The sequence below is a fragment of the Chiloscyllium plagiosum genome, unplaced genomic scaffold (assembly GCF_037043375.1).
Source record: "Chiloscyllium plagiosum isolate Xiang-an unplaced genomic scaffold, Cpla_swu_hap1 HiC_scaffold_26, whole genome shotgun sequence".
Classification (NCBI taxonomy): Eukaryota; Metazoa; Chordata; class Chondrichthyes; order Orectolobiformes; family Hemiscylliidae; genus Chiloscyllium; species Chiloscyllium plagiosum.
This window is the reverse complement of record NW_028270164.1, coordinates 20,823,917-20,841,749: the sequence shown is the minus strand read 5'-3', so window position 1 is coordinate 20,841,749 and position 17,833 is coordinate 20,823,917. Positions and strand designations below refer to the sequence as shown.

The window sequence follows — 17,833 nt, the reverse complement described above, 5'->3', positions numbered from 1 at the left end:
CCGCCCCCCCTCCTCCTCCCCCCGCCCCCTCCCCCCGCCCCCCTCCTCCTCCCCCCGCCCCCCCTCCTCCTCCCCCCGCCCCCTCCCCCCGCCCCCCTCCTCCTCTCCCCCGCCCCCCCTCCTCCTCCCCCCGCCCCCTCCCCCCGCCCCCCTCCTCCTCCCCCCGCCCCCCTCCTCCTCCCCCCGCCCCCCCTCCTCCTCCCCCCGCCCCCCATCGCCCCCCCCTCCTCCTCCCCCCGCCCCCCCTCCTCCTCCCCCCGCCCCCCATCGCCCCCTCCTCCTCCTCCCCCCGCCCCCCCATCACCCCCTCCTCCTCCTCCCCCCGCCCCCCATCACCCCCTCCTCCTCCTCCCCCCGCCCCCCCATCACCCCCTCCTCCTCCTCCCCCCGCCCCCCCATCACCCCCTCCTCCTCCTCCCCCCGCCCCCCCATCACCTCCCCCTCCTCCTCCCCCCGCCCCCCCATCACCCCCCCTCCTCCTCCCACCGCCCCCCCATCACCCCCCCTCCTCCTCCCACCGCCCCCCCATCACCCCCCCTCCTCCTCCCACCGCCCCCCCATCACCCCCCCTCCTCCTCCCACCGCCCCCCCATCACCCCCCCTCCTCCTCCCACCGCCCCCCCATCACCCCCCCTCCTCCTCCCCCTGCCCCCCCATCACCCCCCACTCCTCCTCCCCCGCTCCCCCGACTTCACCCTCCTCCCCCGACTTCACCCTCCCCCCCGACTAAACCCTCCCCCTTCACCCTCCCCCCCTCTCCCTACACCCTCCCCCCCTTCACCCTCCCCCCTCACCCTCCCCCCCCTCCCTCCCCCTTCATCACCCTCCCCCCCCTCTCCCTCCCCCTTCACCCTCCCCCCCTCTCCCTCCCCCTTCACCCTCCCCCCCCTCTCCCTCCCCCTTCACCCTCCCCCCCCTCTCCCTCCCCCTTCACCCTCCCCCCCTCTCCCTCCCACTTCACCCTCCCCCCCTCTCCCTCCCCCCTCTCCCTCCACCCTCCCCCCCTCTCCCTCCCCCTTCTTCACCCTCCCCCCCTCTCCCTCCCCTTCACCCTCCCCCCCTCTCCCTCCCCCTTCACCCTCCCCCCTCTCCCTCCCCCTTCACCCTCCCCCCCTCTCCCTCCCCCCCCTCTCCCTCCCCTTTCACCCTCCCCCCCTCTCCCTACACCCTCCCCCCCTTCTCCCTCCCCCCCTCTCCCTCCCCCTTCACCCTCCCCCCCTCTCCCTCCCCCTTCACCCTCCCCCCTCTCCCCTCCCCCTTCACCCTCCCCCCCTCTCCCTCCCCCCCTCTCCCTCCCCCTTCACCCTCCCCCCCTCTCCCTCCCCCCCTCTCCCTCCCCCTTCACCCTCCCCCTTCACCCCTCCCCCCCTCTCCCTCCCCCTCTCTCCCTCCCCCTTCACCCTCCCCCCCTCTCCCTCCCCCTTCACCCTCCCCCCCTCTCCCTCCCCCTTCACCCTCCCCCCTCTCCCTCCCCCTTCACCCTCCCCCTTCACCCTCACCCCCTCTCCCTCACCCCCTCTCCCTCCCCCTTCACCCTCCCCCCCTCTCCCTCACCCCCTCTCCCTCACCCCCTCTCCCTCACCCCCTCTCCCTCCCCCTTCACCCTCCCCCTTCACCCTCCCCCCCTCTCCCTCCCCCTTCACCCTCCCCCCCTCACCCTCCCCCCTTCTCCCTCCCCCCTTCTCCCTCCCCCTTCACCCTCCCCCTTCACCCTCCCCCCCTCACCCTCCCCCCCTCACCCTCCCCCCTCTCCATCGCCCTTCACCCTCCCCCTTCACCCTCTCCCCCTTCACCCTCCCCCCCTCTCCCTCCCCCCTCTCCCTCCGCCCCTCACCCTCCACCCCTCACCCTCCACCCCTCACCCTCCACCCCTCACCCTCCACCCCTCACCCTCCACCCCTCACCCTCCACCCCTCACCCTCCCCCCCTCACCCTCCCCCTTCACCCTCCCCCTTCACCCTCCCCCTTCACCCTCCCCCCCTCCCTCCCCCTTCACCCTCCCCCCCTCTCCCTCCCCCTTCACCCTCCCCCCCTCTCCCTCCCCCATCACCCTCCTCCTCCCTCCCCCCGCCCCCCCATCACCCTCCTCCTCCTCCCTCCCCCCGCCCCCACATCACCCTCCTCCTCCCTCCCCCGCCCCCCCATCACCCTCCTCCTCCTCCCTCCCCCCGCCCCCCCATCACCCTCCTCCTCCTCCTCCTCCCTCCCCCCGCCCCCCCATCACCCTCCTCCTCCTCCTCCTCCCTCCCCCCCGCCCCCCATCAACCTCCTCGTCCTCCTCCCTCCCCCCGCCCCCCCATCCTCCTCCTCCCTCCCCCGCCCCCCCCCATCCTCCTCCTCCCTCCCCCGCCCCCCCATCCTCCTCCTCCCTCCCCCCGCCCCCCTATCGTCCTCCTCCCTCCCCCCGCCCCCCATCACCCTCCTCCCTCCCCCGCCCCCCCATCACCCTCCTCCTCCCTCCCCCCCATCACCCTCCTCCTCCTTCCTCCCCCCGCCCCCCCATCACCCTCCTCCTCCTCCCTCCCCCCGCCCCCCCATCACCCTCCTCCTCCTCCCTCCCCCCGCCCCCCCATCACCCTCCTCCTCCTCCCTCCCCCCGCCCCCCCATCACCCTCCTCCTCCCTCCCCCATCACCCTCCTCCTCCTCCCTCCGCCCCTCCATCACCCTCCTCCTCCTCCCCCCGCCCCCCATCACCCTCCTCCTCCCTCCCCCCATCACCCTCCTCCTCCCTCCCCCCCATCACCCTCCTCCTCCCTCCCCCCCATCACCCTCCTCCTCCCTCCCCCCGCCCCCCCATCACCCTCCTCCTCCCTCCCCCCCGCCCCCCCATCACCCTCCTCCTCCCTCCCCCTGCCCACCCATCACCCTCCTCCTCCCTCCCCCCGCCCCCCATCACCCTCCTCCTCCCTCCCCCCATCACCCTCCTCCTCCTCCTCCCTCCCCCCGCCCCCCATCACCCTCCTCCTCCCTCCCCCCATCACCCTCCTCCTCCTCCCTCCCCCCGCCCCCCCATCACCCTCCTCCTCCCTCCCCCCATCACCCTCCTCCTCCTCCTCCCTCCCCCCGCCCCCCATCACCCTCCTCCTCCCTCCCCCGCCCCCCCATCACCCTCCTCCTCCCTCCCCCCGCCCCCTCCCTCCCCCCGCCCCCCCATCACCCTCCTCCTCCCTCCCCGCCCCCCCATCACCCTCCTCCTCCCTCCCCCCATCACCCTCCTCCTCCTCCCTCCCCCCGCCCCCCCATCACCCTCCTCCTCCCTCCCCCATCACCCTCCTCCTCCTCCCTCCCCCCGCCCCCCCATCACCCTCCTCCTCCCTCCCCCATCACCCTCCTCCTCCTCCTCCCTCCCCCCGCCCCCCCATCACCCTCCTCCTCCCTCCCCCATCACCCTCCTCCTCCTCCCTCCCCCCGCCCCCCCATCACCCTCCTCCTCCCTCCCCCCATCACCCTCCTCCTCCTCCTCCCTCCCCCCATCACCCTCCTCCTCCTCCCTCCCCCCGCCCCCCATCACCATCCTCCTCCCTCCTCCCGCCCCCCATCACCCTCCTCCTCCTCCTCCCTCCGCCCCCCCATCACCCTCCTCCTCCTCCCTCCCCCCGCCCCCCCATCACCCTCCTCCTCCTCCCTCCCCCCGCGCCCCCATCACCCTCCTCCTCCTCCTCCCCCCCCCATCACCCTCCTCCTCCTCCTCCTCCCTCCCCCCCATCACCCTCCTCCTCCCTCCCCCCGCCCACCCATCACCCTCCTCCTCCCTCCCCCTGCCCCCCATCACCCTCCTCCTCCCTCCCCCTGCCCCCCCATCACCCTCCTCCTCCCTCCCCCATCACCCTCCTCCTCCTCCTCCCTCCCCCCGCCCTCCCATCACCCTCCTCCTCCTCCCTCCCCCCGCCCCCCATCACCCTCCTCCTCCCTCCCCCCCATCACCCTCCTCCTCCCTCCCCCCCATCACCCTCCTCCTCCCTCCCCCCCATCACCCTCCTCCTCCCTCCCCCCATCACCCTCCTCCTCCCTCCCCCCGCCCCCCCATCACCCTCCTCCTCCCTCCCCCTGCCCACCCATCACCCTCCTCCTCCCTCCCCCGCCCCCCCATCACCCTCCTCCTCCCTCCCCCGCCCCCCCATCACCCTCCTCCTCCCTCCCCCGCCCCCCCATCACCCTCCTCCTCCTCCCTCCCCCCGCCCCCCCATCACCGTCCTCCTCCTCCTCCTCCCTCCGCCCCCCCATCACCCTCCTCCTCCTCCCTCCCCCCGCCCCCCCATCACCCTCCTCCTCCTCCTCCCTCCCCCCGCCCCCCCATCACCCTCCTCCTCCTCCTCCTCCCTCCCCCCCATCACCCTCCTCCTCCCTCCCCCCCATCACCCTCCTCCTCCCTCCCCCCGCCCCCCCATCACCCTCCTCCTCCCTCCCACTGCCCCCCATCACCCTCCTCCTCCCTCCCCCCATCACCCTCCTCCTCCTCCTCCCTCCCCCCGCCCCCCCATCACCCCCCTCCTCCTCCTCCCTCCGCCCCCCCCCATCACCCTCCTCCTCCCCCGCCCCCCCATCACCCTCCTCCTCCCTCCCCCCGTCACCCTCCTCCTCCTCCTCCCTCCCCCCGTCACCCTCCTCCTCCTCCTCCTCCCTCCGCCCCCCCATCACCCTCCTCCTCCTCCCTCCGCCCCCCCATCACCCTCCTCCTCCCTCCCCCCCCATCACCCTCCTCCTCCCTCCCCCCATCACCCTCCTCTTCCTCCTCCCTCCCGCTCCTCCTCCTCCTCCCTCCCCCTCCCTCCCCCCGCCCCCATCACCCTCCTCCTCCCTCCGCCCCCCCATCACCCTCCTCCTCCTCCTCCCTCCGCCCCCCCATCACCCTCCTCCTCCCTCCCCCCATCACCCTCCTCCTCCCTCCCCCTCCCTCCCCCATCACCATCCTCCTCCCTCCCCCCATCACCCTCCTCCTCCCTCCCCCTCCCTCCCCCATCACCATCCTCCTCCCTCCCCCATCACCCTCCTCCTCCTCCCTCCCCCATCACCATCCTCCTCCCTCCCCCATCACCCTCCTCCTCCTCCCTCCCCCTCCCTCCCCCATCACCATCCTCCTCCCTCCCCCCATCACCCTCCTCCTCCTCCCTCCCCCATCACCATCCTCCTCCTCCCTCCCCCCCATCACCATCCTCCTCCCTCCTCCCGCCCCCCCAACACCATCCTCCTCCCTCCCCCCGCCCCCCCCATCACCATCCTCCCCCCCGCCCCCCCATCACCATCCTCCCCCCGCCCCCCCATCACCATCCTCCCCCCGCCCCCCCATCACCATCCTCCCCCCGCCCCCCCATCACCATCCTCCCCCGCACCCCCATCACCATCCTCCCCCCGCCCCCCCATCACCATCCTCCTCCCTCCCCCCCATCACCATCCTCCCTCCCTTTCCCCCCCCCCATCTCCCTCCCCCCGCCCCCCCATCACCCTCCTCCTCCCTCCCCCATCACCCTCCTCCTCCCTCCCCCATCACCCTCCTCCTCCTCCTCCCTCCCCCCGCCCCCCCATCACCCTCCCTCTCCCTCCCCCTTCACCCTCCCCCCCTCTCCCTCCCACTTCACCCTCCCCCTTCACCCTCCCCCCCACTCTCCCTCCCCCTTCACCCTCCCCCCCTCTCCCTCCCCCTTCACCCTCCACCCCTCTCCCTCCCCCTTCACCCTCCACCCCTCTCCCTCCCCCTTCACCCTCCCCCCCTCTCCCTCCCCCTTCACCCTCCCCCCCCTCCCTCCCCCTTCACCCTCCCCCCCCTCCCTCCCCCTTCACCCTCCCCCCCTCTCCCTCCCCCTACACCCTCCACCCCTCTCCCTCCCCCTACACCCTCCACCCCTCTCCCTCCCCCTACACCCTCCCCCCCTCTCCCTACACCCTCCCCCCCTCTCCCTCCCCCTTCACCCTCCCCCCCTCTCCCTCCCCCTTCACCCTCCCCCCCTCTCCCTTCACCCTCCCCCCCTTCACCCTCCCCCCCTCTCCCTCCCCCTTCACCCTCCCCCTTCACCCTCACCCCCTCACCCTCACCCCCTCACCCCCTTCACCCTCCCCCTTCACCCTCACCCTCCCCCCCTCACCCTCACCCTCCCCCCCTCTCCCTCCCCCTTCACCCTCACCCCCTCTCCCTCCCCCCCTCTCCCTCCCCCCCTCTCCCTCCCCCTTCACCCTCCCCCCTTCACCCTCCCCCCTCACCCTCACCCCCTCTCCCTCCCCCTTCACCCTCACCCCCTCTCCCTCCCCCTTCACCCTCACCCCCCTCTCCCTCCCCCTTCACTCTCCCCCCCTCTCCCTCCCCCTTCACCCTCCCCCCTCTCCCTCCCCCCACTCCCTCCCCCTTCACCCTCCCCCTCCTCCTCCCCCCGGCCCCCATCACCCCCCCCTCCTCCTCCCCCCGCCCCCCCATCACCCCCCCCTCTCCTCCTCCCCCCCGCCCCGCCATCACCCCCCCTCCTCCTCCCCCCGCCCCCCATCACCCCCCTCCTCCTCCCCCCGCCCCCCCATCACCCCCCTCCTCCTCCTCCCCCCGCCCCCCCATCACCCCCCTCCTCCTCCTCCCCCCGCCCCCCCATCACCCCCCCCTCCTCCTCCCACCGCACCCCCATCACCCCCCCTCCTCCTCCCACCGCACCCCCATCACCCCCCCTCCTCCTCCACCGCACCCCATCACCCCCCCCTCCTCCTCCCACCGCCCCCCATCACCCCCCCTCCTCCTCCCACCGCCCCCCCATCACCCCCCCCTCCTCCTCCCCCTGCCCCCCCATCACCCCCCCCTCCTCCTCCCCCCGCTCCCCCGACTTCAACCTCCTCCCCCGACTAAACCCTCCCCCTTCACCCTCCCCACCTCTCCCTACACCCTCCCCCCCTCTCCCTCCCCCTTCACCCTCCCCCCCTCTCCCTCCCCCTTCACCCTCCCCCCTCACCCTCCCCCCCCTCTCCCTCCCCCCCCTCTCCCTCCCCCCCCTCTCCCTCCCCCTTCACCCTCCCCCCCTCTCCCTCCCCCTTCACCCTCCCCCCTTCACCCTCCCCCTTCACCCTCCCCCCTTCTCCCTCCCCCCTCCCCCCCTCTCCCTCCCCCTTCACCCTCCCCCCTTCACCCTCCCCCTTCACCCTCCCCCTTCACCCTCCCCCCCTCACCCTACACCCTCCCCCCCTTCACCCTCCCCCCCTCTCCCTCCCCCTTCACCCTCCCCCCCTCACCCTCCCCCCCTCACCCTCCCCCCCTCACCCTCCCCCTTCACCCTCCCCCTTCACCCTCACCCCCTCTCCCTCCCCCTTCACCCTCCCCCCCACTCTCCCTCCCCCCTCTCCCTCCCCCTTCACCCTCCCCCCCTCTCCCTCCCCCTTCACCCTCGCCCCCTCCCCCTTCACCCTCGCCCCCTCTCCCTTCACCCTCGCCCCCTCTCCCTCCCCCTTCACCCTCGCCCCCTCCCCCTTCACCCTCGCCCCCTCCCCCTTCACCCTCCCCCCCTCTCCCTACACCCTCCCCCCCTCTCCCTACACCCTCCCCCCCTCTCCCTACACCCTCCCCCCCTTCTCCCTCCCCCCTCCCCCCCTTCTCCCTCCCCCCCTCTCCCTCCCCCTTCACCCTCCCCCCCCTCTCCCTCACCCTTCACCCTCCCCCCCTCTCCCTCCCCCTTCACCCTCACCCCCTCACCCTTCACCCTCACCCCCTCACCCTCACCCCCTCTCCCTCCCCCTTCACCCTCCCCCCCTCACCCTCCCCCCCTCTCCCTCCCCCTTCACCCTCCCCCCTCACCCTCCCCCTTCACCCTCCCCCCCTCCTCCTCCCACCGCCCCCCCATCACCCCCCCTCCTCCTCCCCCTGCCCCCCCATCACCCCCCACTCCTCCTCCCCCCGCTCCCCCGACTTCACCCTCCTCCCCCGACTTCACCCTCCCCCCCGACTAAACCCTCCCCCTTCACCCTCCCCCCCTCTCCCTACACCCTCCCCCCCTTCACCCTCCCCCCTCACCCTCCCCCCCCTCCCTCCCCCTTCACCCTCCCCCCCCCTCTCCCTCCCCCTTCACCCTCCCCCCCTCTCCCTCCCCCTTCACCCTCCCCCCCCTCTCCCTCCCCCTTCACCCTCCCCCCCCTCTCCCTCCCCCTTCACCCTCCCCCCCTCTCCCTCCCACTTCACCCTCCCCCCCTCTCCCTCCCCCCTCTCCCTCCACCCTCCCCCCCTCTCCCTCCCCCTTCACCCTCCCCCCCTCTCCCTCCCCCTTCACCCTCCACCCTCCCCCCCTCTCCCTCCCCCTTCACCCTCCCCCCCTCTCCCTCCCCCTTCACCCTCCCCCTTCACCCTCCCCCCCTCTCCCTCCCCCTTCACCCTCCCCCCCCTCTCCCTCCCCCCCCTCTCCCTCCCCCTTCACCCTCCCCCCCTCTCCCTACACCCTCCCCCCCTTCACCCTCCCCCCCTCTCCCTCCCCCTTCACCCTCCCCCCCTCTCCCTCCCCCTTCACCCTCCCCCCCTCTCCCTCCCCCTCCTCCTCCTCCCTCCCCCCGCCCCCCCATCACCCTCCTCCTCCCTCCCCCTCCCTCCCCCATCACCATCCTCCTCCCTCCCCCCATCACCCTCCTCCTCCTCCCTCCCCCTCCCTCCCCCATCACCATCCTCCTCCCTCCCCCCCATCACCATCCTCCTCCCTCCCCCCCATCACCATCCTCCTCCCTCCCCCCGCCCCCCCCATCACCATCCTCCCCCCGCCCCCCCATCACCATCCTCCCCCCGCCCCCCCATCACCATCCTCCCCCCGCCCCCCCATCACCATCCTCCCCCGCCCCCCCATCACCATCCTCCCCCCGCCCCCCCATCACCATCCTCCCCCCGCCCCCCCATCACCATCCTCCTCCCTCCCCCCATCACCCTCCTCCTCCTCCTCCATCCTCCCCCCGCCCCCCCATCACCATCCTCCTCCCTCCCCCCATCATCCTCCTCCTCCTCCCTCCCCCCGCCCCCCTCCTCCTCCCTCCCCCCATCACCCTCCTCCTCCTCCTTCTCCCTCCCCCCGCCCCCCCATCACCCTCCTCCTCCTCCTCCCTCCCCCCGCCCCCCCATCACCATCCTCCTCCCTCCCCCCGCCCCCCCATCACCATCCTCCTCCCTCCCCCCGCCCCCCAACACCATCCTCCCCCCGCCCCCCCATCACCATCCTCCCCCCGCCCCCCCATCACCATCCTCCTCCCTCCCCCCATCACCCTCCTCCTCCTCCCTCCCCCTCCCTCCCCCATCACCATCCTCCTCCCTCCCCCCCATCACCATCCTCCTCCCTCCCCCCCCATCACCATCCTCCTCCCTCCCCCCCATCACCATCCTCCTCCCTCCCCCCCATCACCATCCTCCTCCCTCCCCCCCATCACCATCCTCCCCCCGCCCCCCCCATCACCATCCTCCCCCCGCCCCCCCCATCACCATCCTCCCCCCGCCCCCCCCATCACCATCCTCCCCCCGCCCCCCCCATCACCATCCTCCCCCCGCCCCCCCCATCACCATCCTCCCCCCGCCCCCCCATCACCATCCTCCCCCCGCCCCCCCATCACCCTCCTCCTCCCTCCCCCCCATCACCCTCCTCCTCCTCCTCCCTCCCCCCGCCCCCCCATCACCCTCCTCCTCCTCCTTCTCCCTCCCCCCGCCCCCCCATCACCCTCCTCCTCCTCCTCCCTCCCCCCACCCCCCCATCACCATCCTCCTCCCTCCCCCCGCCCCCCCATCACCATCCTCCTCCCTCCCCCCGCCCCCCCATCACCATCCTCCTCCCTCCCCCCGCCCCCCCAACACCATCCTCCCCCCGCCCCCCCATCACCATCCTCCCCCCGCCCCCCCATCACCATCCTCCCCCCGCCCCCCCATCACCATCCTCCCCCCGCCCCCCCATCACCATCCTCCTCCCTCCCCCCATCACCCTCCTCCTCCTCCCTCCCCCTCCCTCCCCCATCACCATCCTCCTCCCTCCCCCCCATCACCATCCTCCTCCCTCCCCCCATCACCATCCTCCTCCCTCCCCCCCATCACCATCCTCCTCCCTCCCCCCCATCACCATCCTCCCCCCGCCCCCCCCATCACCATCCTCCCCCCGCCCCCCCCATCACCATCCTCCCCCCGCCCCCCCCATCACCATCCTCCCCCCGCCCCCCCATCACCCTCCTCCCCCCGCCCCCCCATCACCCTCCTCCCCCCGCCCCCCCATCACCCTCCTCCCCCCGCCCCCCCATCACCCTCCTCCCCCCGCCCCCCATCCCCCTCCTCCTCCCTCCCCCCCATCCCCCTCCTCCTCCCTCCCCCCGCCCCCCTCCTCCTCCCTCCCCCCATCACCCTCCTCCTCCTCCTCCCTCCCCCCGCCCCCCCATCACCCTCCTCCTCCTCCTTCTCCCTCCCCCCGCCCCCCCATCACCCTCCTCCTCCTCCTCCCTCCCCCCGCCCCCCCATCACCATCCTCCTCCCTCCCCCCGCCCCCCCAACACCATCCTCCCCCCGCCCCCCCATCACCATCCTCCCCCCGCCCCCCCATCACCATCCTCCCCCCGCCCCCCCATCACCATCTTCCCCCCGCCCCCCATCACCATCCTCCTCCCTCCCCCCGCCCCCCCATCACCATCCTCCCTCCCTCCCCCCGCCCCCCCATCACCATCCTCCTCCCCCCCCCCCATCACCATCCTCCCTCCCTCCCCCCGCCCCCCCATCACCATCCTCCTCCCCCCATCACCCTCCTCCTCCCTCCCCCCCATCACCCTCCTCCTCCTCCTCCCTCCCCCCGCCCCCCCATCACCATCCTCCCTCCCTCCCCCCCATCACCCTCCTCCCTCCCCCCCATCACCCTCCTCCTCCCTCCCCCCCATCACCCTCCTCCTCCTCCTCCCTCCCCCCGCCCCCCCATCACCATCCTCCCTCCCTCCCCCCCATCACCCTCCTCCCCTCAGTGAGGCCGGGGTTAGTGGTCTCTGCGGTAACCCCAATGAAGCGCAATTTCAAAAACCTCAACCGTCGGTGCAAGCGGCGCAGCCTCTGAGCGATCCTCCCTCCCTCCCGGGTTACCTTTACGGTACTGCAGCGTGTCCAGGTGCCTCTCCATGCAGGCGGGTGCATTAAGCGGGACGCCCCAGCAGTTCTCCATCCCACTCCCTCCCCCCCTCACCAGCGGCTCGGGCACCGCGTGCTTCCGTTCGACCCCTGACCCCTGACCTCTCGCGAGAAGATGCCAGCCTTCGCTGGGGGGGGGGATGAGGAGGAGGAGGAGGAGGAGGAGGAGTCAGGGCCGTCGCCATTTTGGCTGGGGGTCGGTAGCCGAGCAGGCGGATACCGCCGGCAAATTCTGCGTTTCCCCCCCCCTCCCTCCCTTTATAAACCTCCCCCGGAGGAGCGGGCTGCCGCCGCCGAGAGAAAAGGAGCCGCGATCATGTTGTCGCGCGTCGTCCTGGCTTCCGGTAAAGGAGTTTGTCGGAGATATACCGGGTTTAGGTCAGACAAGGTCACGCCAGGGAAAAGCGAGTGGATCCTGCACTGAAGGCCTTTGGGTATCACCTCGTCCCGGGCCTTGCCGTCCTCCTTCTCTAGAGGCGTTCCGCAAACCCCGCTGCTCATTAACAGAGCTTCACCGGAGACCTGACTCTGATGTTACCTCGGATGGTGACGACAGGTGTGAAAACAGACTTTCCAGCTCAGCGAGCCGGCTTTCACACATGTCCCTCACTCAACAGGAAAGAAAGAACGAAAGGCCACTGGGCCTGAAACATTAGCTCTGTTTGTTTCTCTCTCTCGGCAGACCTGCTGAGTTTCCCTTAACTGTCACTGTTCCCTATTGCTGGGGCCTTGCTCTTCTCGTCCTCCCAGCAACGTTAGCTGCCTTGATCGATTTGCGCCCACCTTAAAGGTCACAAAGGTAGCTAACCATCACCGTTTAGATTAGAGTAGTGCTGGAAAAGCACAGCAAGTCAGGCAGCATCCGAGGAGCAGGAAAATCGACATTTCGGGCAAAAGCTCTTCATCAGGAATGGAGGCAGGGAGCCTCCAGGGTGGAGAGATAAATTGGGGTGGGCACTGGCCTAATAACACATCCTGATCCAAGGAGAGATTTGGCACCTTCATGCAATAGAACTGCAATGAAAGCGTTAAACATTTAATCTCACTGCAGTTTATGTAGGGTTTTTTTTAAAAACTATACTTACCATAACTTCTGAGCCTACTAATTTGTAACCAGGCAATCTGTGTTGATTCAAATATTTCTAGGGAGTGCTGGTTGGATTGGTGCTTCAAGGAGCTATAGAAGCTTTATATGCAGCAGGGCCTTCAAAGCCAGGGAGCTTTAGATGTTAGGCACTTTAAATATTCAGAAAAAGTGAGGACTGCAGATACTGTCGAAAAGTGCGGTGCTGGAAAAGCACAACAGGTCAGGCAGCATCCAAGGAGCAGGAGAGTCGAAATTTTGGGCATAAGCTGTTCTATTACATTCCTGGTGAGTGTTTATGCCTGAAACATCAACTCACCTGCTCCCCAGATGCTGCCTGATCTGCCTTGCTTTTCTAGCGCCACATTTTTTGACTTTTAAATATTTGGTAGATTATGCTTTGTGGCTATTGTTGTGTCGGGGATGAAGGTGTGCAGCGTGAGAACGAAACAAGATTTCAAAATTACTTTTGGGCCAATGTCAAATTAATATGCTTTCTTCATCATTTCTATTGTTCTCTCAACTCTGGCTATTTTTTGTATTGTTGAGCCTCATTCCAGCTGTTGCATTCATTTATTATATGTCAAAGTGCATGGATTGAGGGCTTTAGAAACTTTGTTCACACTATAGTGAGCTGTAAAGAGATTCCAAATAAAAAAAGTTACTTAGCTTCATTTTAAATAAGGGACCAAGCAGACTGGAGGTTTATTTCTGCTCCTGTTCCTGTACAATTAATGACAGGCTAAAGTGCTATGGAAAAAGTTATAACTTTTAAGTATTTGCATTCAAATGATCTTTTCACTCTAGGACATGAGCAATGGAATTGGCATCTGATGTTGGAGGGTCCCTAGTAATAATAAGTTTAGGTTAATAATGTTTCTAATAGTTGGAAGATTGCCAATTAAAATGTGCCCGAGTGTCTCATTTTGGCAGTCTTATTGACAATATAAGGTTGAGCCTTGAGACTTCAGGGTACAGGATACTGTCACAGGATGAATTAAGGTGTTTGCATTTTCTGCATTGATCCACAAAAGGGTAGTTTTATTCATTAATGCACTTACTGACTAATTTGTGTGCATCTTAAGCATTTATGTATAATTTTTTTTCAGCTGGTGCTCTGAAGACATCGGCACCTATCACTGCCAGGTTAGTAGTAGTAGTTTCTTGACTATTGAGGTTAACCACAATAATATGTTTGAGACAATGCAATCCATTAACATGACGACGGATAAGTTGCAAAACCATAATTGCTGAGTTTCTTTATATTTGTTACCTTTGTATCATTTGCTCACACCTTGCTTTGCCTACAAAATCTACACACTCTTGTTCTAATTGGAGTTAAAATGAAATAGTTTATATATTTTGAATGGGTGAAGTTTGCATAAATTGGAATGATTGTCACTTCACCCAGGGATCCCTCTCGAGATAAAATTACAATTTTGTTTCAGGCAATGATAAGTTTTGTCTAAAATTTGAAAATTGTGCAGCATTTTCAATAGTTTGGTTTTTTTTTCAGTTTTTTGCCGGTATCCAAATCTTTTCATATAAGTTGTCAGTCTTGGACACCAGTGCCACCCCTTCCTGAGGAAGGAGGCAAAGTGCGCCATGGTTTGTTTCCAGAAGAATTTTTCCAATTCTTGTACCCAAAAACTGGGGTAACAGGTCAGTGCATAATACCTTTACAATTACAGCAGATATGTAGTGAGTTGCAAAATATAGTTGCAATTATAGTATGATAGAGCACAAACACCAGCATGGACCGTTTGAGCTTAATGGCCTCTTTCTGTGCCACTTATTCAATGCATTCCTTCAAAATTGTTTTATTTATTCTTTTGTTGTGGTAAAATACAGGCTATTGGTTTCCATTGCTTCACATTTCTTAAAAACATCTTTGTGAATATTTTATTATAACTTAGTCCACACCTTTGCGGATGGAGGGGATTAAATTGTCCATAGATGAGCAATGGAGTGTTCCTTCAAATTTATTAATTACTTGCGAGTTGCCAGAACCTTATCTAAAATGTTATTATCACAAAAGATAATATTGCAAAGTAATAGTTCCTTTTCCAGAGTTAAAAATGTTTAGCTATTAGTGCAGGCTAACCCTGGATTGTGTTTTGGACTTGTGTTTTCTAAGAAACAGACATTTTAATCTCTAAGCAGTAAATATGAGTTGTCTTCTACATAAATGGTATTTGAATTATTGTATGATTTTAATGAACCTAACCTGGGTCACTTTTAATGACTTTATGATCAGTCTTTGTACCTGCTTATTTGTTGTTTTTCTTTCCTTATTAGGGCCTTATATGTTTGGTCTTGGGCTGTCAACCTATCTTCTGTCAAAGGAGATTTATGTCATTAACCATGAAACATTTTCAGCTATCTCAATTGGCATTGTTATCCTCTATGCTGTCAAAAAGTATGGCAAAAATGTGGCAGAATTTGCTGACAAATTGAATGAGGTGAGGATATTGATATTTTAAAAAGCTGATGCAGAAGCCATAAGAATCAAGAGTAGGATTAGACTTTTGTACCATTGAGTCTATTCTACCATTTAATATAATCACAACAGATCTTGAATCTCCACTCCACTTTCCCATTTGGTCCGTATGTCGCTTGGTTCCCTGAGAACGAGGATCTATTGATCTTTCCAAGATCAAATTCTGTTCAGTAGTGATGCTTTAAAGCACATGAAATACGTATTAATTTTTTAAAAAATGGACACTTCTTTTTTTCGTTGTTTGCTGTTGGTGTCAATATGTTAACATAGTTTAAAGAAGATTAGCAACCTGTGCAACTATTGTTAAATGACACATTTAAATTAAAGAAAAGCTTTGTGAACATATTCTTTGTGTAAATTTTCTCCAACAAATATTTTGTGCAAATTCTCATTAAACGAAGATTTACAAAATTACAGTGATGTATTTATGATTCAGCTAAATTCTAATTTATTTGATAATTTCAGGCTAAGGTTCAAAAAGCACAAGAAGTAAAAGATCTAGCCCTGAGCAGTTTGCAAGAAGCTATTGAAGCAGAAAAAAAAGAACAGTGGAGAACAGAAGGGCGCGTGCACCTTTTTGATGCAAAGCGGGTATGAATGCATTTTGTTTTAGTGGCAATAATTTGTTTTAATTATTGCAATTTATTGACATATACCCTTGTCATTTGCAACAGTTTTAAATTGGTGTTTCCCAATGGTGTACATTTTAATATGTATATAAAATTATGAATTCTTAATATCGACTGCTTCATTGTAATAGATGTGGTCAGAGATAGCATGGCTCCAGGAATTTACAAATTTTTGTCTTTGCAGAACAACGTTGCAATGATTCTAGAAACCAACTACCGTGAGCGACTGCATACGGTGTACAATGAAGTGAAGAAACGTCTGGATTACCAAGTCAGTTTCCAACATCTACAACGAAGACTTGCACAGGAACACATGGTTAACTGGGTGGAGAAGAGTGTAATCCAGAGTATCACACCCCAGCAGGTAGATGTAGAAATAAAATGAAAGACACTGGTTTTTATATTGACCATCCTGTTAATACAAGTGCACTTATAAAATTGCCAGCTCCACTGTTAATATGTAAAACGTACATTGAAATACATATGACTGTCAGTATTATGTGTATGCTTGGCAGCTGTGGAGACTGTGGGAGTTGCATGTCAATTTAAAAGTTACCAAACCTTTCTGGGGTATAAGAAGATTTTTTAATATGTATCCAGATTACAGCATGCGTGTGAAAGATATTAAAAAACAATTGAAGCACCCAACCCATTTCAAACTGATGTATCTTATTTATTTCAATGCATCAAAATAATTTTCGTGGCAGATTTGGGTGTGAGTTGACTGTCATTGGAACATGTTGCTAACTTGCCAAATTTCAGAAGAAATGTCCTCTCTTCATTCCTTGAAATTTCTTTTTTTTTCATTCCTACCCCATTTCTGAAAAGGAATCTTGTGTTGGACTGTTATTCTGAAGTATCTTTGATACTTGCATAGGTTCTTTTTAGAAATCATTTATAGGATGTGGCAATTGTTGGCTGGGCCAGTATTTATTACCCATCTCTAGTTGCCCTTGTGAAGATGGTGAGCTGTCCCTTTGAATCATTACAGTTTATTCCATGTAAATAGATTTGCAATGCCATTAGAGAGTGAGTTTTAGAATTTCAACCCAGCAGTTCTGAAGGGACAGCAATATATTTTCAAATCTAGATGGCAACTGGAGTGGAGAGGAACTCTTCGGGTGGTGGAGTTTCTGGGTATCCACTTCTCTTGTTCTAGGTGGTAATAGTTCTGAGTTCTCATATAGGAAATTGAATGTGAGCATCAGATAAAATACTGATGACATTTTTATATTATTCTGAGATTAAGATGTGCTGAATAAATGATTTTTTTTTTCCCCCCCTTTCCTAAATCTGGCTAGGACTGACTGACAGAATAGACTGGCATCTTCCTGGATCACCATTGTGCCACACTTCTCTAAGTTTTTTTTTTTAGCTTTTTATTCATGCTAGTACTAAAAATTTAATGTGTTTCTGCTAATATTTTGCTTTTTTCTTCACAGGAGAAAGAGAGCATTGCCAAATGCATCTCTGACCTCAAAGCACTGGCAAAGACTGCTCAAGCAAAGATTTAACCTTGATCCAGAATTGCTATTGACATAAATGTATGCAAATCTACAGATTTGCAATGTATATGTAACACTGAAAAATGTAATCTAGGTTCCTTGTAAATGTTCTTGTAATCTGGAGCAGAACATTAAATGGAATGTTGATTAAATCTCCAGTTGATTTTGTTCCTTTTACTTATTTGCCATTACTGTCTGTTTCATGTTTAAAGATGCCACCCATGGAGCATGTTTAGTCTTCAACTAATTTTCATGTTTCCATACCAACCGCATTCATTTATTGACTACTACAGTATAATTATCAATTACTAGTCATAATTTTTTTGTAATAACCTTTCATGTGTTTGGCAGAGGCAACATTTATTGTCCATCCTTAACTACACTTGAGAAGATGGTGGTGACACTGTAGTCTATCTGTTGATGGTACTCCCACATATGTATTAGAAAGGGAGTTTCAAAATGTTGATGATTTGACTGTGAAAGAACAGCAATATAGTTACAAACCAGTATAGTGTATGCCTTGGAAGGGAACCTGAAGCTGGTGTTGTTCATATGGGTCTGCTGCCCTTGTCCTTCCAGGTGATAGAGATCAAGGGTTTGAAGATGCAATTGAGCGAGTCTTGGTGAGTTGCTGTAGTGCATTTTGTATATATTGCACTTTTATTGCCATTCTGTTGGTAAGAGAGAGTAAGAATTATTAAGGTGGATAGGGTACAGATCAAGCGGACTGGTTTTGGCCTGCTTGAGTATTGTTGGATACGCACTCATTCAGGTCAGGGAAGAATTTTTCATCTCTGACCTGCATTGTGTCCTGTAGATGATAGACAAGCCTTTGAGGAGTCAGGAGGTGAGTGACCCATTTCAGGACTCCATGTCTGAACTGTTCTTCTGATATAGTTTTCATGTAGCTGATTCCAGTTGAATTAGTGTTCAGTTTCCTATCTGAAAACCCATAACCACTACCACCTGGAAGCATGAGAGAAGCAGATAAATGGGAACACAACCACTGAGTATGTTGAAAGTTCAGAGGTTAGCAA

At 61.0% G+C, this 17,833-nt stretch overlaps 2 protein-coding genes across 3 annotated transcripts in view; one reads left to right on the top strand and one right to left on the bottom strand.

Annotated features, from left to right (window-relative positions):
- Positions 1-11,175, bottom strand: part of wdr77 (WD repeat domain 77) — a 42,785-nt gene extending 31,610 nt beyond the window's left edge. The window contains exon 1 of the mRNA XM_043716620.2: positions 11,034-11,175. Coding sequence (XP_043572555.1) covers positions 11,034-11,112 — 79 coding nt within the window. The 5' untranslated portion in view covers positions 11,113-11,175. The remainder of the gene's footprint in view (positions 1-11,033) is intronic.
- A 113-nt stretch (positions 11,176-11,288) lies between these two features.
- On the top strand, positions 11,289-16,948 carry atp5pb (ATP synthase peripheral stalk-membrane subunit b). Of its 2 annotated transcripts, none has more exons than XM_043716619.2 (7): positions 11,289-11,422; positions 13,272-13,308; positions 13,679-13,824; positions 14,461-14,624; positions 15,128-15,253; positions 15,476-15,655; positions 16,734-16,948. In XM_043716619.2, the coding sequence occupies exons 1-7, from the start codon at positions 11,395-11,397 to the stop codon at positions 16,803-16,805; spliced, it is 753 nt and encodes a 250-aa protein (XP_043572554.2). In that variant the 5' UTR covers positions 11,289-11,394; the 3' UTR covers positions 16,806-16,948. The 2 variants fall into 2 exon arrangements, with proteins under 2 accessions (XP_043572554.2, XP_087829672.1); XM_087973546.1 differs by lacking the exon at positions 11,289-11,422 and adding an exon at positions 11,520-11,634.
- Positions 16,949-17,833: the final 885 nt, after the last annotated feature.